The 26,227-nt window shown below is 42.1% G+C and overlaps 1 protein-coding gene across 1 annotated transcript; it reads right to left on the bottom strand.

Annotated features, from left to right (window-relative positions):
- Window positions 1-1,049: 1,049 nt before the first annotated feature.
- On the bottom strand, window positions 1,050-26,194 carry ZNF142 (zinc finger protein 142). Its single transcript, XM_075829108.1, has 9 exons — window positions 26,010-26,194; window positions 18,656-18,972; window positions 15,743-16,360; window positions 14,872-15,027; window positions 12,659-13,468; window positions 11,165-11,342; window positions 3,695-6,764; window positions 2,903-3,008; window positions 1,050-2,380 (listed from the first exon to the last, which is right to left on the bottom strand). Exons 2-9 carry the CDS (start codon window positions 18,909-18,911, stop codon window positions 1,920-1,922), a joined length of 5,655 nt encoding a protein of 1,884 aa, XP_075685223.1. The 5' UTR covers window positions 18,912-18,972; window positions 26,010-26,194; the 3' UTR covers window positions 1,050-1,919.
- Between the last annotated feature and the right edge of the window lie 33 nt (window positions 26,195-26,227).

Genomic DNA, 26,227 nt, shown 5'->3' on the forward strand with positions numbered 1-26,227 from the left:
AATTGAAAAATCAAATTACTTCTAGACATACACAATAGACTAAGGATAAATCGTTATCAATTGCCAGAATGAAAATAAAGCGAGAAATACGGGCAGGAATTATCAGCAAGACCTGAAGGCGGAGAGTCCGGTTCCAATATGGTGGCACATGACGGCTTAAAGGGCAATTTCACTTGTAATCCCCATTAAACATCTACAACCCGGACTATTAGGGCATTCGCCTTTTGTGGTTTTTCTTTTTTTTTACATAAAAACGGGCGATTCTATTTTTTTCCCAGCACCACTCCCTTAAAGGAATTGTCCACTTAGGAAAACCCTTGCTCAGCAGCTGCTTGATTGTTAGGGGAGGGTCTTGCTACAGGTAACCCCCCCCCCCTCCCAAGTGTCCAACTCTATTCCCAAAGAAAAGCAGATGCTTCCAAATCTGCAGGAAAAATGAAGCATTACATGGGTTGTTGGCACAATGAATAGATGGCACATGTGCCCCGATGAGCTAGGGCAACTCATGCTATTAGAGGGGGAGTGGCAAAATCATAAGACCGCCCATTTTATTATCTACATATGGAAATTCAAAGAGGACAATCCCTTTTAAGTAGGAGTTTCACTTTTGAAGAGAAAAGTACTAGACATGATGCCAAAATAGTAACACCAGTAACAGTGCCCCCTGACCGCTCCTGCATATAAAACCGTGCCAATCAGATGACATTATCTTCCGCACAGCACACAAGTAACATGTCCCACCTCTGCAAATTAATGTTTTATTGCTTTAACGCACCTAAAATAAAAAATTAAGCGACTTTACAAATAGTCTTGATTAAAATTTTAGCATTTTGTGTATGCAGCTCTTATGCAGACCTATGTGTCTCCATGGTTACAGACTAAACAAACAAACCTTGTGTAGTCTGATCCTGCAGTCATGTGTTGCTCCCTCTGTCTCCTCTTCTTGATAACTTACAGACAGTAGAGAAGGCAGCAGAGGGAAGAGAGTAACACATGACAGCAGGATCAGACTACACAGGGTTTGTTTGTAGTCTGTAACCATGGAGACACATAGGTCTGCATTATAGCTGTATACACAAAACGGTACAAGATTTTTACTGAAGACTGTGCAAAGTGGCTTCATTATTTATACATTGGAGCAATAAAATAATATGTTGCGAGGGTGTACGTAGTCTTTAGCCACTAAAGCTGCATTTATATGTGAAGGATTACGACATCCACGGATAAATGAACCTTGGTGAAATTACTCTATGACCATTAAAAAGCACAAATGAGATGTAACAAGGCTGCCGTTTCCTCACAACCCTAATTAATGAGGGAGAAAAACATGGCAGCTTTCTTCGAGAAACAGCGCCACACCGGTCCATGGGTCGTGCCAGGTATTGCAGCAAAACCCCACAAAACCTGTGTACAAGTGTGGCACTGTTTTTGCAAGAAAGCAGCCATGCTTTTTTAATCCTGTACAACGCCTTTAATCACGTTTTACTGTGGCCGGTGTTTCAGTACTTGTAGATGATGAAGAATCCACAGGAACCAAAAAAACTGTGAAACTGCAGCCAGCCACAAGAAGAGGAGATGCTGGGCAGCTGCTAATGAGAAGGTTATTGCGTGTTATATATGACGGTGCAGAATGTCCGATAATCCGGCACCATGGTAGCCCTGGATGCCAGATTATCGGAATTTTACCAAACTAGGTAATTGCAATTTAAGAACTCCATGATATAAACAGAAATGTGGGGGAAGCCTTAACAAAAACGTATTGTGAATGACCTCTCCACCCGTTGAAAAGAGAAAAAAAAAAAAAACGGAATTCAATGTAGACAGATAAACGGAAAACGGCTGCAAATTAAGAAAATGGTTTTGATATGTAACACGAGATGGATCAGAGAAGACGCGGTCCGAGTTGCAGTCCGTTAGGGTTAATGTTCGGCTCCGGTTTCTCCGTCACATTCTGGGGTCTGCTGAAACGTCGTATCATGTCCCTGGACAGAGAATAAATATGGCTCCTTCCCTACGCCCTTCGTCAGGTCTGGATTATTGGGGTGATGCCGCTGTATATGTTTAACCACCTGGAACTTTTGTTTTGCCCGGTACGAGCAATACTGGCAGAAGAAAGGCTGCTGGTTGGTGTGGGTGAGGTAGTGATGGCGCAGGCCGGCGGGCCAGCGGAAGCCTCGTTGGCACACGTTGCAGACGTACGGTTTTTCCTCGCTGTGTTTTTTCAGATGTGTTTTGAGCAGGAAGCGAGTCTTAAAGGCTTTGCCGCATTGCTCGCAGATGAAAGAGCGCACGTCGCGGTGACGGGTCTCCCGATGGACGCGGAGCGCATCGGCTCTGTTGGTGCAATAGTCGCATTCCTCGCACTGGTATGGCTTCACACCTAGAAACACAAGAGAAACTCACAAATTATAGATCTTCTCACATGGATCTATGACCTATCAGAAGATCATTTTGGCCCGATTTCCAGTTTAAATAGTCATACCCTCTAAGTAACTATTATTATACGGAGATAATGGGCACATTGTACCTGCATCAGGGTTTTCATTGGTAATAGTTTTGCTTACTCGATAGTTTCATGCTATCGAGTCTTCATGATTTTCCTGGCATTACGGTCTTTATCACAGCAGTGCCGTAAAGCATTGTGCATTTGCTCAGTGTTTTCCAGTAATGAGGACATCTAGTGGCCAATGTCAAAATTGCAACCTCAAGGATTTAAATATAGATTTTTCTGTGGATATTTTGGAGAAAACCATTTTACTACAATACAAATGGTTCCTAAACTTAGCAAGCAAAGAGATTGCAAGCTGATAACAGGAACAGATGTTTTTCTTAAATAAAACAATAAATGTAATATCACGTGGTATCAAGTGGATTTTTTAAAATTTTGTTTTTTTATCTTTACCTGTGTGTTTGGTCATGTGATATTTCAGCTGGTTGACCCATTTGCATTTGTAGCCACATTCTGGGCACAGGTAGTTCTTTTCGTCTTTGTGGATGCGCATGTGGTACTACAAAGAACATAAAATATATATATATTATTTTTTTCATACAGCATGCGATTTCTGATATCAATAATCGAAAGGGGTATCCTCATGAAGACGACCCTTGTTTGTATGTCCGCTCGGGACCGCCCCTCTGTAAATCAGAATGGAGAGCCCCTGTGTAACAACGGCTCAAGCTCTGGCGGACACAGGCCATTAATATATTACACGGATGGCGATTCTGAACGACCGCCATGTAATACTATATCGTTTATCTCGTCGAGGTTTCTCCCAGTAAAAACAGCTGTTTGCCGGGGGGTGTCGGGATCTGACCCACGCAATCCCATATGAAAAAGGTCGTCCTTTAATGATTATTCATCACCTATCCACACGTCCGACCGCTATTTCCGGCAGCCCCACAGACAGTGAACGGAGCGGTGGCAGAGCATGCGCAGTCCCGCTCCATTCACATAAGGCACTCTGGAACCCTCGCTCTCGGGATCAGTGGGTGTCCCAGAGGCCGGACCCCCATCGATCAGACATTTATCAACTATCCTGTGGACTGGTAATAAATGATCATTATGAGAAACCCCATTTAAGAACCGGTCCCCTCTACGACCTACGACATATGTAAAAGGGGTTTTTCAAAAGTCACTTGCCCCAAGTTTAAATAAGAAAAAAAAAAAAAGAAAAAAAAAAAAAAAACAACTTACTTTAAGACGTGAAGGATCTGCGCAGGCGTAAGTGCAGAGGTGACACTTGTATGGTTTTTCCCCTGTGTGGATTCGGCTGTGCCACGTGATCTTCTGCTTATTCCGGGTGCTATATTCACAGTCTGAGCACTTGTAAACACGTGTGGCCCCGTGGCCCTTGACATGATGGTCATACACCAGTTGATGATGACAGGTGAAGGAGCAGAAAGGACAGCGCAGGGGGCCCTCATCCGCCTCTCCACCGGGCAGTGCGCTGCTCTCATGCTTCTCCGCGTAGTGATTGATGAGCTGCTGTCGGTCTCTGGCAGCATACTGGCACTGCTGGCAGTGGTGAGAAAAATGGGTTCTCCGATGTTCCTCCATTTCCTCCCTGCGAGAGAACGTCTCCTTACAAATGGTGCATTCCAGCTGGAGGTGCTGCTTCTGAACGTGGCATCGCAGCGTGGCCTGGCTGTGGCAGGAGAACTGGCACTGTGAACATTCATGAGTGGCTTTTTCCTGGTGCTTCCTCAGACTGTGCTGCTTTAACGCAGCCTCAGAGCTGAAACTCGCCTGGCAAACAGCGCAAGGGAAGACCTCTGTACCGCTATGGCAACTGCCCATGTGCCGGGCAACGTCATTCTGACTGTAGCCACTATAGTCACAGAGTTGGCAGAAGTGAGTGGGCTTCTTCTCGTGAACTCTTCTTTGGTGTAGCCTCAGTTTAGAGTTCGTGCCAAAGGTCCTACTGCAGGAATTGCAGGATATCCGACCGACCCCGGTATGGAGAGACTCGTGGGCTTCGAGCCGGTAACGTCTGGTGGTGCTGAAATCGCAATATCGGCACCGGTGAGGTTTGACTCCTTCGTGACGAATCCGCACGTGCTGCTTCATGCAACGCGGCTGCTTGCAAGTGAAGTCGCACTGTTTGCACTGCAGCCGCGCTCCACTCTGAGAATATTTCTGGTGCAGCCCTCGATGACCCTTTAAAGCGCCCGGTGACATGCACCGAAAAGAGCACAAAGGGCACTGGAGCTCGCCGGGTTTTAAGCAGCCTTTCTTCTTGTGGGTTTTCATGGCGCGTTCTTGGGTGCAAGTAAAGGCACAGGAAGGGCAAGAAAGACGATGGATTCTGGTGGAGTCACTCGAGTTCTTGCCGAACCTTCCATTATCTTCGGCCTCTTGGTCCGGATTTTGATGGTCTTCCCCTAAAGAGCTCTCGGGCAAGTCTCCCGTTTCTTGAACGTTCTCCGGTTCGCTGCGCTTCGCCTCAGATTGTAGGACCGTCGGACAAGGAGCGCTCCGTAACTCCCGGCAGTTCTGGTTGACGTGACCGCTTATTGTACATTGTCTGGAGCAGGAGTAGGAACAAAACAAGCAGTGGAACTTTCCTCCTTCCAGTCGGTAATTTTCATTGACAGAGTTCCTGTGGTCCCCCGATGGTGGTGATGATACCGCTGCACTTGTTTCATCATTATTTAGTATTCTTTCCGAAATATTGTCCTTAAATTGACCTTGGAATAAATCTTCATCAGGTTCTAAGGAAGATTCCCGAACAGAGCCGGTGTCTTCAGGACCATCTGCTGAAAGCCTAGCCGTATACTCACTGGCTCCCTCTACTGACATGGAGGACTTAAGACCAGATTTTTTCTTCTTCAGCCTCTCTGGACACTTCTTAAGAACGTGAGTATTAAGTCCTCTCTGCTGCTTAAAACGGGCCCCACACTCCTTGCACACTAGAGAAGATTTGCGCAGGTGGCAGCCGGTCTTGGCGTGTTGGATGATACTTCCCTTCTTCTTAGTGATGTAGGAACATTTCTCGCATTTGTAAACCGGAGAATTGGACTGAACCACCAACATCTGGACTCGGCCTTCCAGAATGAGAGTTTCCGCTTGCTCCTTGTCCTGCTTTCTCAATGCCTTCAGGATGGACTCCGACCTACTACTCTCATCATCTGCTTCATCCAGAGGGACGGTGGTCGCTTCCACTTCTTGAACGTTGCTTTCATGGAGTTCACTGGATTCGCATACTATGGTCAGCTGGATGCCGCCCTTCACTACATCCGCCCAGGACTCTTGTACGTCTACAGAGAGGTCTCCGGGTTGGAGTTCCAGATTAGCGTTGACGTGGTCGGGAAGCTCGTCACCTTTCTCATTCATCTGGCAGAGGATTGAATCTTGGTTGTATTGCACCGTAACACAGACTCCATTTTCAACCTTCTCCTGATCATCCCCCATGTGAGAATCTGCCTCTTCCTCGTAGTCTTGGCCGCAGTTCCCATGATCCTCCACTGTCAAAGACTCGGAGAAGCAGAGAATTTCACCGCTGGCAGGAAGAGGATCATCACAAGCAACTAAAGTCTCCACAGAAGACTCTTTGACCAAGTTTTCATTGGACTCCGAAAGCTCAAGTCTTACCGGGTAGTCCTCCATATCTATACTGCAGGTTTCAACCGGTTCCAAGGTAATGGCGGCCAGTAGAGATTCATCTGCCGCTGAAATACCCCCGTCTCCAGCCGGTTCAGTCAGACCATCCACCTGCATGCATTCCGAGGTCTGTCCATTGAAAGTTTCCTCCACCCGGCCATCTAGCTCTGCTGGGTTACTGATCCGAGCCTGGTTTTCGGCAGAAGGAGGATGTGTGATCGGGGCCGATGCCTCCACTTTGTAAGGAAATAGCAAGTCCACGCTGTTGTTCTCCTGCTGCTTGCTGGCGTACCGCTCTAACCAATCTTGATCCCCCGGGACGTATCCATGGGACTTGCGCTTGTGGAAGAAGAGACTGGTATTGCTGAAAGTGCGGAAGGAGCAGAGGGCGCAGCAGAACTCTCTGTGTTTGGTGTGTTTGCCGTTCTCGTGGTTGCGCAACGTCTGCTTGTACTTGGTCTGGTAGCTGCAGTGCTGGCATTGGTACATGGTGATCTGGGGGGACTGAGAATGCTTCACTTGCATGTGTTTCTGAAGCTCCGTCTTGCGCTTGCACCCGAATCCGCAGATTTCACAGATCAGAGTCTTCCCCTGGTGCCGGAGCTTGTGGCTGCCGAGCTGGTCTGCGCGGTGACAGCGATAGGAACACTGGTTGCAACGGTACCTGATAAGATAAACACAGAAAAAAGTGATTTCATTGGATACACATACGAACGCAACGGAGACGACTCGTGTTTGTCATTATTCATACCATCAAGGCCTTAATGGATCGCTGAACCGAAATAACATTTAATATGGTTGACATGTGTGTTTGTTTCTGGAAGTTCTAAGGAAAAACAAAAAAAAACTATTCTCAAGCAAAAATGGCTGACAACAGGGAACAAAAGAAAACCATTCAAATGAAGATAAAAATGTAGGTGTACTGTCCGTTTAAAGAGGAACGATCGCCTCTCCTGACGGGTCGGTTTTTATTAAATACTTGTATTCCCCATAAAACAATCATTCTGGAGCATCTTTTCTTAGAGCTCTGCATGGTGCCGTTCCTCTGCTATTCCTCCTGGAATTGCATGAATAAATTAGAGGTTACTATTCCTCCTGTCAATTGGGGCGTGTCCCTACACAGGCAGACACTGTCCAATCAGCGCTCACTAGAGACGCTATTCGTTAACAACGGAATGGTAACACTCCCTGTCAAATTATTGATAAACTTCCAGGAGAAATAACAGAGGAACGACAGCAATTATCATAAGACAACAATATCTGTAGGGGCCTAAAATATATTTGGAGGACGTTTACAGCTCAGATAAATGAACTTTAGGAAACTTCACACCATACGGGGTCTCTTAAGGCCCTTTTACACAGGCCAATGATTAGGCAAACGAGCGTTCCCGGTCACTGCTCTGTGTAATCTGGGTAACGAACAAGCACTCATTAAATCAGCTGATAATATTTCTTTCTGCGTAAACAATATGACCGTGGTCGGCAGCACGTCTCCATACATTACTGATCAAAGCGCCTTGTAAAAGGAGAAAACGAGCGCCGATCGTCCAGGCGTCTCGTCGATCAGCGCTCCTTTTTACACCCCATATTGGCCGGTGCAGAAGGACCCTTAAGGTGGTATTACACAGCCCGACGTGGGGCGTGAAAACGAGCGCCGATCACTGAGACGGCTCGTTGATCGGCTCTCGTTTGCTCCTATCACAAGGAGCCATGTATGGGGAAGAGCGACCGTTACTCCGGACAACGATAATAGTTTCGGCATTTAAAACGATACAAATCAGCCGATGAACGAGCGTTTGCCCGATAATTGGCCGGTTCAACCTCTGGGACTCGCACCTATCAGACATTTATGGCAGATCATGTGTTTATGGATCCCCATTAAGGGATTATTACTATTCAATTTTTTTTGCACAGATTCGTATGTTTTTTTATTATTCCCCCACATATGCCGAGTGTTAGGGAAGATGAAGGTACAGCTGGGCCCGGCTTCTCTGATGAATCAATAAAAAAGTACGGACAGCGTAGAAAATAATTCATGTATTCCCTTTGTGGTGAAATGGATACTGATCTGTCCCAGTTTCATCAGTGTTGTATTTGGTGAGAAACATAAAAGATATAATGTAAAAGTAAAGGACAAAATAAAAATTCAAAATGCAATTGGCTACAAATAATAATTGCGCTAAAAGTCTATCTTTACCTTAGAACAGCATTTCACAGTTGACATATGTATTATAGTCAAGAGCTGCAATCACAATTCTGCAAGCATCAGAGTTTAAATATCCCGGCATTCCCTGCTTGTTCAGCATCTGTACAGAAGTTTGCCCTGGTAATTTGCATTCAGGTGTAATTTTTGCAGCAGGCTCTCTACAGTAATCGGAAAAACTAACTGTGCCCTGTATTATAGGAGCTCAGCGGGTTAAGAGTGTGTTTGACGACAAGCTTGCTGATTGCTTCCAACAACAACTAGCAGAATAGTGAATGGAGTATAATACAGGATGTAACTCAGGATCAGTACAGGATAAGTAATGTAATGTATGTACACAGTGACTCCACCAGCAGAATAGTGAGTGCAGCTCTGGAGTATAATACAGGGGGTAACTCAGGATCAGTACAGGATAAGTAATGTAATGTATGTACACAGTGACTCCACCAGCAGAATAGCGAGTGCAGCTCTGGAGTATAATACAGGATGTAACTCAGGATCAGTACAGGATAAGTGATGTAATGTATGTACACAGTGACTCCACCAGCAGAATAGCGAGTGCAGCTCTGGAGTATAATATAGGATGTAACTCAGGATCAGTACAGGATAAGTAATGTATGTACACAGTGACTCCTCCAGCAGAATAGTGAGTGCAGCTCTGGGGTATAATACAGTATGTAACTCAGGATCAGTACAGGATAAGTAATATAATGTATGTACACAGTGACTCCACCAGCAGAATAGTGAGTGCAGCCCTGGAGTATAATGCGTGATGTAACTCAGGATCAGTACAGGATAAGTAATGTAATGTATGTACACAGTGACTCCTCCAGCAGAATAGTGAGTGCAGCTCTGGAGTATAATATGTGATGTAACTCAGGATCAGTACAGGATAAGTAATGTAATGTATGTACACAGTGACTCCTCCAGCAGAATAGTGAGTGCAGCTCTGCAGTATAATATAGGATGTAACTCAGGATCAGTACAGGATAAGTAATGTAATGTATGTACACAGTGACTCCTCCAGCAGAATAGTGAGTGCAGCTCTGGAGTATAATATTTGATGTAACTCAGGATCAGTACAGGATAAGTAATGTAATGTATGTACACAGTGACTCCTCCAGCAGAATAGTGAGTGCAGCTCTGGAGTATAATACGTGATGTAACTCAGGATCAGTACAGGATAAGTAATGTAATGTATGTACACAGTGACTCCTCCAGCAGAATAGTGAGTGCAGCTCTGGAGTATAATACAGGATGTAACTCAGGATCAGTACAGGATAAGTGATGTAATGTATGTACACAGTGACTCCACCAGCAGAATAGCGAGTGCAGCTCTGGAGTATAATATAGGATGTAACTCAGGATCAGTACAGGATAAGTAATGTATGTACACAGTGACTCCTCCAGCAGAATAGTGAGTGCAGCTCTGGGGTATAATACAGGATATAACTCAGGATCAGTACAGGATAAGTAATATAATGTATGTACACAGTGACTCCTCCAGCAGAATAGTGAGTGCAGCTCTGGGGTATAATACAGGATATAACTCAGGATCAGTACAGGATAAGTAATATAATGTATGTACACAGTGACTCCACCAGCAGAATAGTGAGTGCAGCCCTGGAGTATAATGCGTGATGTAACTCAGGATCAGTACAGGATAAGTAATGTAATGTATGTACACAGTGACTCCTCCAGCAGAATAGTGAGTGCAGCTCTGGAGTATAATATTTGATGTAACTCAGGATCAGTACAGGATAAGTAATGTAATGTATGTACACAGTGACTCCTCCAGCAGAATAGTGAGTGCAGCTCTGGAGTATAATACGTGATGTAACTCAGGATCAGTACAGGATAAGTAATGTAATGTATGTACACAGTGACTCCTCCAGCAGAATAGTGAGTGCAGCTCTGGAGTATAATACGTGATGTAACTCAGGATCAGTACAGGATAAGTAATGTAATGTATGTACACAGTGACTCCTCCAGCAGAATAGTGAGTGCAGCTCTGGAGTATAATATAGGATGTAACTCAGGATCAGTACAGGATAAGTAATGTAATGTATGTACACAGTGACTCCTCCAGCAGAATAGTGAGTGCAGCTCTGGAGTATAATATAGGATGTAACTCAGGATCAGTACAGGATAAGTAATGTATGTACACAGTGACTCCTCCAGCAGAATAGTGAGTGCAGCTCTGGGGTATAATACAGGATATAACTCAGGATCACTACAGGATAAGTAATGTAATGTATGTACACTGACTCCACCAGCAGAATAGTGAGTGCAGCTCTGGCGTATAATACAGGATGTAACTCAGGATCAGCACAGGATAAGTAATGTAATGTATGTACACAGTGATTCCACCAGCAGAATAGTGAGTGCAGCTCTGGAGTATAATACGGGATGTAACCCAGGATCAGTACAGGATAAGTAATGTATGTACACAGTGACTCCACCAGCAGAATAGTGAGTGCAGCTCTGGAGTATAATACGGGATGTAACCCAGGATCAGTACAGGATAAGTAATGTATGTACACAGTGACTCCACCAGCAGAATAGTGAGTGCAGCTCTGGAGTATAATACGGGATGTAACCCAGGATCAGTACAGGATAATAATGTAATGTATGTACACAGTGACTCCACTAGCAGCCTGTATTTGTGACTCAACTTTTTCATGCAGGTTATATCTATATATAATAAAATGTAGAAATAGACGATTAGTGAATTTATTATTTTTCGCCAGTAGTGGGTTGTCTAGGTGCGGTTGGACTATGCTTTGCTCTGGCAGAGATGTACTTTCACAGCAGCTTGCCTGTCAGTACGATATAATACAGAGACGTCACGAAGTGCTCACCTGAGGTCGCCGCTGTGTTTGCGCATGTGCACGTTCAGGTAATGTTTCCATTTAGTGATGTATCCGCACTCTGTGCACATGTAGTTCTTGTCCGTGGAGTGAGTCAACATGTGTTTAGAGAGGTAGCTGATGTCTCTGCACATGAAATCACACTGGCTGCATTTATGAGGTTTCTCTCCTGAAAATGAGAAAAATAAAATAAAAAAATAAGAACAGCTATTAAATTCCATCCAATGTCGCCAGTAAATGTTTCCAATTCCGCACTCACATTGCCATTCATCTTTCTCCTACTTGTCGCTAACCTACAGAATGTAAGTCATTAAGAAGTAAGACGGATGTAACACGACCGTTGCGCCACTCGGGCCGTTTTTGACAGCATCCGAGTGTCACCCGATAGTCTTCGCGGACCCATTCACTTTAGCGGGTGAATCGGGTCCGTGAAAAATGGTCCGAGTCTCTGATCCGAGGAAAGATAGAACATGTGATATCTTTCCTCGGATCACTGACTGGACTCGGCCGGCGCACGCGGTGCATGAGGCGTAAGAGAATACGACTGCAGGAAAACACCAACAGTCTGTTATCTGCCAGATGCATAAGAGCTGTATGTAAAGAATGGTAGGAGATTTTTCATGTAAATAAAGCCAAATCAGTTCCTAAATGAGAAGTTCTACAACTTTCTAATATACGTGGTGGTCAATTCATTGCCATTTTCAAGCTTGCTGTCAGTGAATAAGAACACTCTACATTCAGAGGCCATAAACCTGTACATACCTAGTCCTGCGCTCATCGTAGAAGTGCTAACAATTGTATCCAGTCTAGACAATGCTCTGTGAGCTAAACAGCCGGGACTCCAGACTGATACACTGTAGCAAACCACCATAGAGATTTGTGCCGCTGATGCGTTAAGCTCACAGAGCATTGTCTAGACTGGATACAATTGTATTCACTTCTGAGATCAGTGTTAGGTTTGTACAGGCTGCAGACTGTGCATGTAAACAAGAGCGTTTTCATTAACTGACAGCAAGCAGACGTCTTGAAAGCGGTGAGGAATTGAAGCGCAAAGTATATTAAAAAGTTGTACTTTTCATTTATACAGTGGTTAAAGTGTAACTAAATGTGCCAACATCTGACATGTCAGAAGTTTTGATTGGTGGGGGTCCGATCACTGAGACCCCCACCAATCATGTGAGTGCTGAGCCGATTCGTTTCGGTTTGTCTTTTTCCGTAAATCGATGTAGCGGTGTACGGACTCAATAGAAAGTCTATGAGCTCGTACACCGCTTTCCGGAAAAAGTCTAACAGAAACTAAGCGGCTCAGCGCTCACACCAGCACTTCTGTTGCTTCGTTTTAGTGATTGGTGGAGGTCTCAGTGCTCGGACCCCCACCTGTCGAACATTTAGTTACCCTTTGAAGCCGGACTTATCATTTAAGCCGAATAGAAAAATACTGTATATAAAAGTATCTATAAAATATATCTATTCAGACATTCATACCGGTGTGTAACAGCATATGACGCATCAGGACTCTCTTGTGCGCCGTGGCGAAGTCACAGTCTCCGCAGCGATGAATCTTCTCGTTGGCGTGCATCTTGCCCACATGGTCCGCGTATTCCACCGGGTTGAAGCTCTTGTACGGGCAGAAGCGGCACACCAGCTCCTCTTTGCCCGGATGGCCTCGCTTCTTGTGCTTGCGGAACATGTGTTTGTTGGAGCACACAAAGTCACAGTCCTGGCAGTGGAAGGCGTAGTGGTTCTTACAATGACGCTCCATCTCTTCGCGGCTCTTGAATAGTAACGAGCAGGCGTGGTAGCGACATTCTACGGCCTGGATTCCGTGAGACTCCTTCAGGTGTTGGAGGAAGTCTTTGCGATCGGACAAGGCTCGGTCGCATCCTTGCTGGAGACATCTCATCTTCTGCTCCGTTTTGTGTCCTTTCATGTGATCCTTCAACGCTTGGCTCAGTTTAAAGGTTTCCTGGCATACCGGGCAAGAGTAGGTGTCCGAGTAGAAGTTGGACACCCCTTCGTGGATGCTCGCCATGTGACGATTGAGGGCATTCTTCTCCACCGCGCTGTAGTCGCATAGAGGACAGCTGTGAACTTTCTCGCCGGCCTCCCTCATCATGTGGATCTTCAGCTTGTTGCGGCTGGTGAAGAACTTGCGGCAGTTCGGGCACTGGAGGTTCGGGTCGGGGAAGTGCAGATGGAGGTGGTCGGCTAAATGAGTCCTTTTCTTGAAGCATCGCTTGCACTCTGGGCACATGTGGGTTTTGTACAACTGCTCTTTGCCATTCTCTATGCCCCCTGCATTCAAAAGAACAGTCAGAGATGGAAACCACTCATGTATTTAAAGCTTTTTGAAGTTAAAGGGGTATTCCGATCTCAGATAATTATATGTCTGATAGGAGACCGGGGTTGGGGGGGGACGCCCATTCTCTACATAGGTGTCGGTCCCACAGGTGGAACCTGCACCTATCAGACATTTATGGAAAATCCTGCGATTATGCCATAAATGTCGGAGATGGGAATACCCCTTTAAATGTGTAGGATACAATAGTGTCACAGAGGAGTTTTGTATGTAAATGGGTGTAATACTATTTGGCCACAAAACAAGGTAATTGTCCCACCTGCAACAGCAATGAAAGATGTGTCTGAATAGCTCTAGGCTAAGCTAGAAAGGGGAGTCCAGTGAATGGAAAAAAAGGTGTTTACATCCAGAGGCTGAAAACCTGTCCTGAAAATGTGCCGCTCGCACAGCTGCATGGCGCGTTACAGGGTATAAGAGCTCCTACTTTAAAAAAAAGAATAAAAAATACGTTAGCTGTGTGATCAGGATTGGATTTCAGACACTTGATATCAACACGAATGTTCCCATTCACTGACAGCAAGCAGATATCTTAAAAACGGGGAGCAAATGAAACACAAAGTCTATTAGAAGGTTTCAGAACTTTTCCTTATACATTGAATTAAGAGCTTTGTTTACGGAGACTGGAAAAAGAGTTTTTGCAAAGCGTTTTTTAAAGTACAGGCGTTTGTGACGCGTTTTTTGGTGTGTTTCCAGCACATCTTTGGGCACGTAATTAGGACTCCTATTGACTATGGGAATTAGGCACGTTTTACGCTCAAAGAATTGACCTGACGCTTCTTTTTTTACACAACGCGTTTTTTTAAACACACGTGTAAAAAACAAAACAAAAAAAACAAAAACATGTCGCATGTACAATGCATTTTCCCATTGATGTCAATGGAAAGCTTCAAGCAAACGTTTTTGACGCATTTTTCATCTCGTAAAACAAGACAAAAACGCGTCGAGTACATGCCGTGTGAACAAGGCTTTAGGCCCTGTTCACACAGAGTTTTTTGCCGCGATTTTCAATGGGAGGTGGAGGCGTCTTTTCCCGTGAGCGACATGCCCTTTCTTCGGGCATCTCCGTCTCTGACCTCCCATTGGCATCAATGGGAGGCAGAGAAAGCGATTGTCGCTGCGTTTTTTGCCTGCGGCACTCAATGGCTGCGGCCGATAAAAGCCGCGAAAAACGCGGCGCGGGCAAGTAAAAATCTGTCTCAAAATTCCAGACTGAATTCCAAAACTCAGCGTGAACGGGGCCTTTTTAGTTTTTTTTCTGGGATGGACATGCTGGAGATGTTTGCACCGGTTACAGCAGATGCAGGTTTTTGGGGGATACCTAGAAGTTCCGTATTCTTACGTGTAACCTGCAGTCTTGTGGGACTTCTCTTTCCGGGAGCGTGACTCTCATTTTCCTCATTGCTGTTAATCTCTGGATTCTCCGATTCTCCTTTCTGAGACGTTTTCCGGCGTTTTCTGCATCGGAGCCCCGACACTGAATTGTGATTGACGACATCTGAAAAACATTGTGCCGTATGTTTAATAAGATACTGGACAAGTCGCATGTCATGACTTCCGACCATGGAAAAGGTTATTTGGTCGGGAGTTACGAAAACAGCATATCTCGCTGAGCTACGCTGTTTTCGTAAGCCCCATAGCACTGAATGGTAGTTACGGAAACAACGTAGCTCGCATGCTGCGCTTCTTCCGTAACAGCCATCCACTACTATGGGAGTTACGGAAACCGCGTAGTTCAGCGAGAAACGCTGTTTTCGTAACTCCCGACCATGTAATCAGGGGGTGGCCGGGAGTCCGCGAGATCCGACTAAGCTAGAATGGGGTTTGTGGGGCCCCATTCTAGAGATAGGTGGGACCCGCATCTGACATTTATGACTTCCGCGCTAGATACAGCTGCTCTATATACAGGATACAAAGCAGCTGTAACTCAAAAAGTAACAATTTTTAATAAAATGTATCTAGAAAGTTGCACCAATCACACTGATAGACATTTTTATTTTAGAAAAAAAAATAAAAATAACGCTTATTAACCAAGGCCATATTGTTTACATGCATTTACGTCCCTTCAACTACGGGGAAAAGCGGAAGGAAAAAAATTAGGTCCTGGGAAACCCCTTTAAATGGATCAATTAAAAAAGAAAAGTTTCCCTTTATATGTGGCAAATGAGAATTCAGCCCCCCCCCCCACCACCTAGCGTGTGTTCTTTACTTACTAGATGGCGGCACATTCCCAAGAAAGTGTTTCCCAGGTGGATCGTCCGTAAGAGGATCGAGTACTAAAGGCAGCCTGGATTCAGGTTCTTCTAAAGTAAAATATGGCTCCCCAGGATTGAAGTGGGATTTCCTGTGCTGGGAGAAAACTTTAGAATTGGAGCTGACAAAGTCGCACTGGTTACAGTGGAAGGGAAAGTGGTTTCGAAAGTGCCGAGACATCTCCTCGCGGCTCGGGAAGAGAAGCCGGCAGGTCCGATGAGAACAGGACACCGGTGTCAGATTATGCTCCCTCCTCAGATGGGACTGGAACCTTTTCAAGTCCTGAGCTAAGAACTGGCAGTCGCTCTGCCAGCAGCTGAAGTCTTGCATTGGGCGCGGGTGGCTCCTGAAATGTTCCTTCAGTTCACTTGGAGTTGTGAAGTCCTGACGACAGACGGGGCAGGTAAGGGCGTCCGTCTTCACTTCATCACAGTTCTCATCTGGCCTTATTACTTGGTCCTGGATGAGGATTTGGGGATCATTCAAAGATATACTGGGACAATCTGGTATTGCTGAATCTTCAAGGTGACAACCGACGTCCTGAGGCAGCAGACTGGCATTGAGCACAGACGATTTACCTGGATGGAGACAAAGTGAACGGCTATTTAACTCGTAATCATAACTATAGAAAATAATAATAATCGGAATCCCTCGTTAGGCCGCTGCAGATGTGTATTAGATGTAGGGCAGGCAGAAAGTGTGTGTCATTTGCAGATTTGGGGTCTTTTTCCTGCCCACTACTAGTTTCTATAGATGTACAGTCTCTCTTCATAGTTGCTGAGTGGGCGGGTTCTTCCTGGTGTGATGTAAGAGCTGTGCTGTGGGCTCGGAGCCAATCAGATGTCTAATCTTTGCTGCTCCCCCTCCTCCCTTCCACCTGTGAGTATGTAGTTGCAGCTGCATCCCCCTCCTCCTAGGGCTGGGCAATTATGACCAAAAATCAAAATCCCGATTAATTGAACATGTAACCTCGATTACGATTATTGAACGATTATTTTGGCCACACCCCTTTTGCATGCCACGCCCCCTATTTGCATGCTGCGCCATTGAATTATCATTTATCCCTTCAGCCTCGCATATACTACTGTATATAATATACCCCCTGACACTGCCCCCACACAGTATATTGCCCCCATGGCTGCCCCCAGACCTTATAATGCCTTCACAGAGTATAATGCCCCCCATAACGGTCCTCCACACAGCATAATGCCCCCATAGCTGCCTCTACATAGCATAATGCCCCCATAACGGACTTCCATGCAGTATAATGCCCCTATAACTGCGCCCCACACAGTATAAAGTCCCCCACAGCTGCCCCCAATACATACATACTCGCTTAACCCCGTTATGACGAGTGGAGGAGATCCCTCTGCTCTTCTGGTCTGTGCGGCGCTGACAGGCGCGATGACGTCACTGCTTCACGTCCGGCGATACATAGTGAATGCTAGAACAGATCCCCTGCTCTACCATTGGATTCAACAGTATCTGTGTCCTGAAGATGCAGATAGAGTTTAAACCGGGAAAAAATAATTGATAAAACCGAAATTCGCAAGATGGCGTCGATTAATTGCGCTGAATTTCGATTTCTCGCCCAGCCCTACTTCCTCCCCTTTGCCATTTTCTAGTATTTACTGTGTTACTACAGACTGATTTTTGGGGCACTGAGAACATTTCCAGGGAGCCTGCAGGCCAGGAAATGACAGGCTGATGGAAAGTGAGAAAGAGAAAGAAGATTTATTTAATTCTTTGAGAAAACTTTCTGAGCTTGGAAAAAGTAAAAAAACTAAATAAAAACTGAAGAAAATAAATCATGAACACAAATACTAAGAAGTCCGAAAACCCAATACAGAATAGCGGACACTGAAAACACACGGGTCATAAGATGTTTTTTTTTAATAATAAAAATATGTATCTGTGTGTTTTGGTGCAACTTTCTAATTACATTTTATTAATTATTTGTACTTTTTGAGATACAGCTGCTTTGTATCCTGTATATAGAGCAGCTGTATCTAGTGCTGAATCCTGTATCTGTCAGGTCAGCGGGTCCTGCGTGTCTCTGACATGTTCATAACTTAGATGTGATCTACTGTCACGGAACTAGTCAGTGCCGCTGACCTGACGGATTCAGCGCTAGATACAGCTGCTCTATATACAGGATACAAAGCAGCTGTATCTCAAAACGTACAAATAATTTTTAATAAAAAAGTATTTAGAAAGTTGCACCAATCACACTGATACACATTTTTATTACAAACCCCCCCCCCCTCCAAAAAAAACAACAACACTTCTTCAAAGTTGTACACAGCCTTTAGGAAGCATTACTGACTTCAGAAGACATTGATATAAATAAGCTTGGTGTTAGAGTCAGACGTCTAAGGCTATGTTCACACGCTTACTAAAAAGACGTCTGAAAATACGGAGCTGTTTTCAAGGGAAAACCGCTCGTGATTTTCAGAAGTTTTTTTTAAGCCACTTGCGTTTTTCACGGCAATTTTTGGAGCTCTTTTTCTATAGATTCAATGAAAACAGTCTCCAAAAACGGCTCATGAATTGACCTGCACTTCTTTTTCGCGGGCGTTTTTTTTACGTGGCCGTTTTTCAAAACGGCCGCGTTAAAAAACGCCCCGTCGGAACAGAACGCTGTTTTTCCCATTGAAATCAATGGGCAGATGCTTGGAGGCGTTCTGCTTTCGATTTTTCGGCCGTTTCATATAAGCCGTGTGAACGTACCGTCAAGACTGAAGAAGTCAGGTTTGCTTTAAGACACCCCAACGCTTTAGTTCTAAGGATTAGGGTGCAAATTACAGATGTTATCTAATGTCATTGAGGTGGAATTCCCCTTTCATAAACCGCTAGGAGATGCATCTCCTTACCAAGATCTTCACTACATTCCCCATCATAAGTCCCAAATATTGGCTGCTCGGCTGTATTCAGGGACACACCGTCAATCTGGGAGGGATCATTGTCCTGGATAAAGCTGGACTGCAGTTCAACTGGGTCGCCAGCGGGGGCATTTTCTTCCATGAAATCCTCCATTTGGCCCCCGGCATTGGCCAATGATTGGAGAACCAGCTCTTCACATGACTGCCCTGTCCAATCCGATGCCCCCACAAGTCCGTCCTCTGACATTTCCTACAGTGCGGCGGCTGCATGCTCCGTTATCGTCTCGCTGGAGCCTCGTGTTTCTTCTCTGAAATGAAAGCAAATTATGAAAAATCTCAAGAGACAAGTGACCAGAGCCTCGTTATTGGGTTTTCCAATTGTCCTGCTCTAAGGCTTCGTTCACATCTGCGTCAGGGCTCCGTTCGGACGTTCCGTCTGAGCTTTCCGTCAGAATAGAGCCCTGACTGACACAGGAATACCTGTGAAACGCGTGTGAAAGTCCTGAGGAATACCTTGTGAAACGCGCGTCGAGGCGGCTGGTCCACTTTCACCAAGACTCCTAAACCAGATATACCCCTGTAACCTTGTTCTAAATTTGTGCATCATTTACTTGATTTTTCTAAACTTTTATCTTAAAGGGAACCGGTCACCTGCATTTCACCTATTGAACTTTACTTACCCCTCACTGGCCGCTGCTATCAAAAGTTCATTACCGTTATCCCCTCTCCTAAACTCCTCCTCCGACAGTAAATAACGGTCTGGAAACATTTTGCGCCTTTTATCGTAATAATTCGGTGTCCCGTTGTGCGCACACACCAGAAGAGGACATCAATGCACAAGCGCGTTTTGTTCGCTGAGGGAAGGTGAGGAGCTGTCAATCAAAATTAAGGAGGCGGGGTCAACTCGGGAAGAATGAGGAATGAAGATGTGACTTATGCTCATTAGCATATGGGGTGGGAACACTAAAAAACGGAATACTAAAACTACAGAGCGGACTAAGAAGACATATAGGTTATATAGAAATGATTTTTCCCCCACTAGCAACAGAAATTGCTGGTTTAATGGGTGAAATGCTGGTGACCGGTTCCCTTTAAAGTGTCACTACTCCACTTTGTGCAAATCAAATAATTCTCTAGTTGGAATACACAATTATATTCATTAACTATTTGGTATATCACTTGAATTACTTATATTTATACAATATATATGGGTTTCGTTCAGGCCATTACATCATACACATCCACGTGTTGGCATACCTGTGTGTAGAGTCTTGTATTACTGAACATGCATCAGATTTTTGTTGCTTTCATTTCTATATACTTTTCATTGTGCCTTTTGTTTTTAACCCATAACAATAAAAGTATATTTAATATTCATGTCATTGATTTTCTGGTTCACATAATGTCGATTTTGAATTTTTAATATATATATTGAGTATTGAACCATGTACAAATGTTTTTTGGATCATATACAAATATAAAATTATTTAGAGTGCTGCCTCATTCCTTGGACATTTTACTGATGTTTTGAGGAGTTTTTGTTATAAACTGCCCTAAAAGCTAGCACTAACCAATGTAATGATTTTTTTTTGGGGGATTTTTTTTTACAGTGCAGCTCCTATACTTTGTTTGCATTCTGCAAAACTGCCCCCTATGTACAAGAATATAACTACTATAATACTGCCCTCTATATACAAGAATATAACTACTATAATACTGCCCCTATATACAAGAATATAACTACTATAATACTGCCCCCTATATACAAGAATATAACTACTATAATACTGCCCCCTATATACAAGAATATAACTACTATAATACTGCCCCTATATACAAGAATATAACTACTATAATACTGCTCCTATATACAAGAATATAACTACTATAATACTGCCCCCTATATACAAGAATATAACTACTATAATACTGACCCCTATATACAAGAATATAACTACTATAATACTGACCCCTATGTACAAGAATATAACTACTATAATACTGCCCCTATATACAAGAATATAACTACTATAATACTGCCCCCTATATACAAGAATATAACTACTATAATACTGCCCCCTATATACAAGAATATAACTACTATAATACTGCTCCTATATACAAGAATATAACTACTATAATACTGCCCCCTATATACAAGAATATAACTGCTATAATACTGACCCCTATATACAAGAATATAACTACTATAATACTGCCCTCTATATACAAGAATATAACTGCTATAATACTGCCCTCTATATACAAGAATATAACTGCTATAATATTGCCCCCTATATACAAGAATATAACTACTATAATACTGCCCCCTATATACAAGAATATAACTACTATAATACTGCCCTCTATATACAAGAATATAACTACTATAATACTGCTCCTATATACAAGAATATAACTACTATAATACTGCCCCCTATATACAAGAATATAACTACTATAATACTGCCCTCTATATACAAGAATATAACTACTATAATACTGACCCCTATATACAAGAATATAACTACTATAATACTGACCCCTATATACAAGAATATAACTACTATAATACTGACCCCTATATACAAGAATATAACTACTATAATACTGCTCCTATATACAAGAATATAACTACTATAATACTGCCCCCTATATACAAGAATATAACTACTATAATACTGCTCCCTATATACAAGAATATAACTACTATAATACTGCTCCTATATACAAGAATATAACTACTATAATACTGCTCCTATATACAAGAATATAACTACTATAATACTGCCCCTATATACAAGAATATAACTACTATAATACTGCCCCCTATATACAAGAATATAACTACTATAATACTGACCCCTATATACAAGAATATAACTACTATAATACTGCCCCCTATATACAAGAATATAACTACTATAATACTGCTCCCTATATACAAGAATATAACTACTATAATACTGCCTCCTATATACAAGAATATAACTACTATAATACTACCCCCTATATACAAGAATATAACTACTATAATACTGCTCCTATATACAAGAATATAACTACTATAATACTGCCCCCTATATACAAGAATACAACTACTATAATACTGCCCCCTATATACAAGAATATAACTACTATAATACTGCCCCCTATATACACGAATATAACTACTATAATACTGCCCCCTATATATAAGAATATAACTACTATAATACTGCTCCTATATACAAGAATATAACTACTATAATACTGCCCCTATATACAAGAATATAACTACTATAATACTACCCCTATATACAAGAATATAACTACTATAATACTGCTCCCTATATACAAGAATATAACTACTATAATACTGCTCCTATATACAAGAACATAACTACTATAATACTGCCCCCTATATACAAGAATATAACTACTACAATACTGCCCCCTATATACAAGAATATAACTACTACAATACTGCCCCCTATATACAAGAATATAACTACTATAATACTGCCCCTATATACAAGAATATAACTACTATAATACTGCTCCTATATACAAGAATATAACTTCTATAATACTGCTCCTATATACAAGAATATAACTAATATAATACAATATAACTACTATAATACTGCCCCTATATACAAGAATATAACTACTATAATACTGCTCCTATATACAAGAATATAACTACTATAATACTGCCCCTATATACAAGAATATAACTACTATAATACTGCTCCTATATACAAGAATATAACTACTATAATACTGCCCCCTATATACAAGAATTAAACTACTATAATACTGCCCCCTATATACAAGAATATAACTACTATAATACTGCCCCCTATATACAAGAATATAACTACTATAATACTGCTCCCTATATACAAGTATATAACTACTATAATACTGCCCCTATATACAAGAATATAACTACTATAATACTGCCCCTATATACAAGAATATAACTACCGTGTTTCCCCGATAGTAAGACACCCCCGATTGTAAGACGTATCGGGGGTTTCAGGGGGGTCGGCTAATATAAGCCGTACCCCGAAAGTAAGACATATGTCTTACTTTCGGGGAAACACGGGGGTATTGCCGCCTCCTGCCCACTTCCGCGCCGCCCCCCTCTCCATACGTCACCGCGCCGGATATATCCGTCCTCAGCAGCTGCTAGTTCGCGCAGGAGGACGGATATATCCGTCCTGTGATGGCGCGGGTACTGAGACTGTACCCACGCGATCAGCGGCAGGAGCACGGCTGTTATACACAGCCTGGCTCCTGCTGCAACTGCCGGAATCGAAGCGCGTGCCGATTCCGGCAGTTTAACCCATTAAATGCCGCTGTCAATAGTGACAGCGGCATTTAATGTGTTTGACAGAGGGAGGGAGCTCCCTCTGTCACCCGATCGGCGCCCCCGCAAACAAATCGCGGGTCGCCGTCGGGTTTCCATGACAGCCGGGGGTCTAACAAAGACCCCCAGGTCTGCCTTCAGCATCTGCCTGTTAGGCGATGCCGGAGGCATGACCTAATAGGTTGCCTGTCAGTTTTACACTGACAGGGAATAATGCTTCGGTATACTAAGTATACCAAAGCATTATATATGTGATCGGCACATCGCATAGTGAAGTCCCCTGGTGGGACTAAAAAAAAAATGTAAAACAGTTAAATAAAGTTTGTGAAAAAAAATAAAAATAATAATTCGACAATTTTTTTCCAATATAAGACATACCCCGAAAGTAAGACATAGTGGGGCTTTTGGGGATAAAAAGAAAGTAAGACACTGTCTTACTTTCGGGGAAACACGGTACTATAATACTGCTCCTATGTACAAGAATATAACTACTATAATACTGCCCCTATATACAATAATATAACTACTATAATACTGCTCCTATGTACAAGAATATAACTACTATAATACTGCCCCTATATACAATAATATAACTACTATAATACTGCCCCTATATAGAAGAATATAACTACTATAATACTGCCCCCTATATACAAGAATATAACTACTATAATACTGCTCCTATATACAAGAATATAACTACTATAATACTGCCCCTATATACAAGAATATAACTACTATAATACTGCTCCTATATACAAGAATATAACTACTATAATACTGCCCCTATATACAAGAATATAACTACTATAATACTGCTCCCTATATACAGGAATATAACTACTATAATACTGCCCCCTATATACAAGAATATAACTACTATAATACTGCCCCCTATATACAAGAATATAACTACTATAATACTGCCCCCTATATACAAGAATATAACTACTATAATACTGCCCCTATATAGAAGAATATAACTACTATAATACTGCCCCTATATAGAAGAATATAACTACTATAATACTGCCCCTATATACAAGAATATAACTACTATAATACTGGCCCCTATATACAAGAATATAACTACTATAATACTGCCCCCTATATACAAGAATATAACTACTATAATACTGCCCCCTATATACAAGAATATAACTACTATAATACTGCCCCCTATATACAAGAATATAACTACTATAATACTGCTCCCATATACAAGAATATAACTACTATAATACTGCCCCTATATACAAGAATATAACTATTATAATACTGCCCCCTATATACAAGAATATAACTACTATAATACTGCCCCCTATATACAAGAATATAACTACTATAATACTGCCCCTATATACAAGAATATAACTACTATAATACTGCTCCTATATACAAGAATATAACTACTATAATACTGCCCCTATATACAAGAATACAACTACTAGACTACTGCCCCCTATATACAAGAATATAACTACTATAATACTGCCCCCTATATACAAGAATATAACTACTATAATACTGCCCCCTATATACAAGAATATAAATACTATAATACTGCCCCCTATATACAAGAATATAAATACTATAATACTGCCCTCTATATACAAGAATATAACTACTATAACACTGCCCCCTATATACAAGAATATAACTACTATAATACTACCCCCTATATACAAGAATATAACTACTATAATACTGCCCTTATATACAAGAATACAACTACTATAATACTACCCCCTATATACAAGAATATAACTACTATAATACTGCCCTTATATACAAGAATATAACTACTATAATACTGCCCTTATATACAAGAATATAACTACTATAATACTGCTCCCTATATACAAGAATATAACTACTATAATACTGCCCCTATATACAAGAATATAACTACTATAATACTGCTCCTATATACAAGAATATAACTACTATAAAACTGCCTCCTATATAGAAGAATATAACTACTATAACACTGCTCCCTATATACAAGAATATAACTACTATAATACTGCCCCTATATACAAGAATATAACTACTATAATACTGCCCCCTATATACAAGAATATAACTACTATAATACTGCCCTTATATACAAGAATATAACTACTATAATACTGCTCCCTATATACAAGAATATAACTACTATAATACTGCCCCTATATACAAGAATATAACTACTATAATACTGCTCCTATATACAAGAATATAACTACTATAATACTGCCCCTATATACAAGAATATAACTACTATAATACTGCTCCTATATACAAGAATATAACTACTATAATACTGCCCCTATATACAAGAATATAACTACTATAATACTGCCCCCTATATACAAGACTAAAACTACTATAATACTGCCCCCTATATACAAGAATATAACTACTATAATACTGTAATACTGCCCCCTACATACAAGAATATAACTACTATAATACTGCTCCTATATACAAGAATATAACTACTATAATACTGCCCCTATATACAAGAATATAACTACTATAATACTGCCCCTATATACAAGAATATAACTACTATAATACTGCTCCTATATACAGGAATAGAACTACTATAATACTGCCCCCTATATACAGGAATATAACTACTATAATACTGCTCCTATATACAAGAATATAACTACTATAATACTGCCCCTATGTACAAGAATATAACTACTATAATACTGCCCCCTATATACAAGAATATAACTACTATAATACTGCCCCCTATATACAAGAATATAACTACTATAATACTACCTCCTATATACAAGAATATAACTACTATAATACTGCCCCCTATGTATAATATTATAAGGACTCTAAACGAGGATATTTACAGATATTACAGTGAAGTATATAAAACATTTTCCCCATCTCTGAGGTTCACTACAATACTCAGCACTGTCACCCTTGCACCCCGAGACAGGTAACCCCAGACCCTGTCACCCGGGTCACTATCAGCACCTGATCTTTTTAGGCCTCCGGGCATTTCAGCTTCACGTCTGCTACTTCTACGGTTACGGTTCTGGTTGCCACTGCAATCCACAGGCCGCCTCAGAATGACGCCTGCCCAAACACTTGGTTACCCTAAGTTCTAGAGGAGACCTGCAACCGGAGGAGACTAAAATCGTGGAACGCAACCGGAAACGTCATGTGGAACGCAAAAGGAAGAAACGTGTACT

The sequence above is a fragment of the Rhinoderma darwinii genome, chromosome 6, assembly GCF_050947455.1.
Source record: "Rhinoderma darwinii isolate aRhiDar2 chromosome 6, aRhiDar2.hap1, whole genome shotgun sequence".
Taxonomy (NCBI): domain Eukaryota; kingdom Metazoa; phylum Chordata; class Amphibia; order Anura; family Rhinodermatidae; genus Rhinoderma; species Rhinoderma darwinii.

What these genes read in the sequence shown, in the direction of transcription:
- ZNF142 (XM_075829108.1), bottom strand. Translation starts at nt 18,911, where the DNA reads ATGTCAGAGGACGGACTTGTGGGGGCATCGGATTGGACAGGGCAGTCA. An exon ending in AAACACAGCGGCGACCTCAG is followed by an intron (nt 6,765 to 11,164) that starts GTGAGCACTTCG and finishes TTATCTTATCAG; the next exon opens with GTACCGTTGCAACCAGTGTT. An exon ending in TCACATGACCAAACACACAG is followed by an intron (nt 2,381 to 2,902) that starts GTAAAGATAAAA and finishes TTGTGTTTCTAG; the next exon opens with GTGTGAAGCCATACCAGTGC.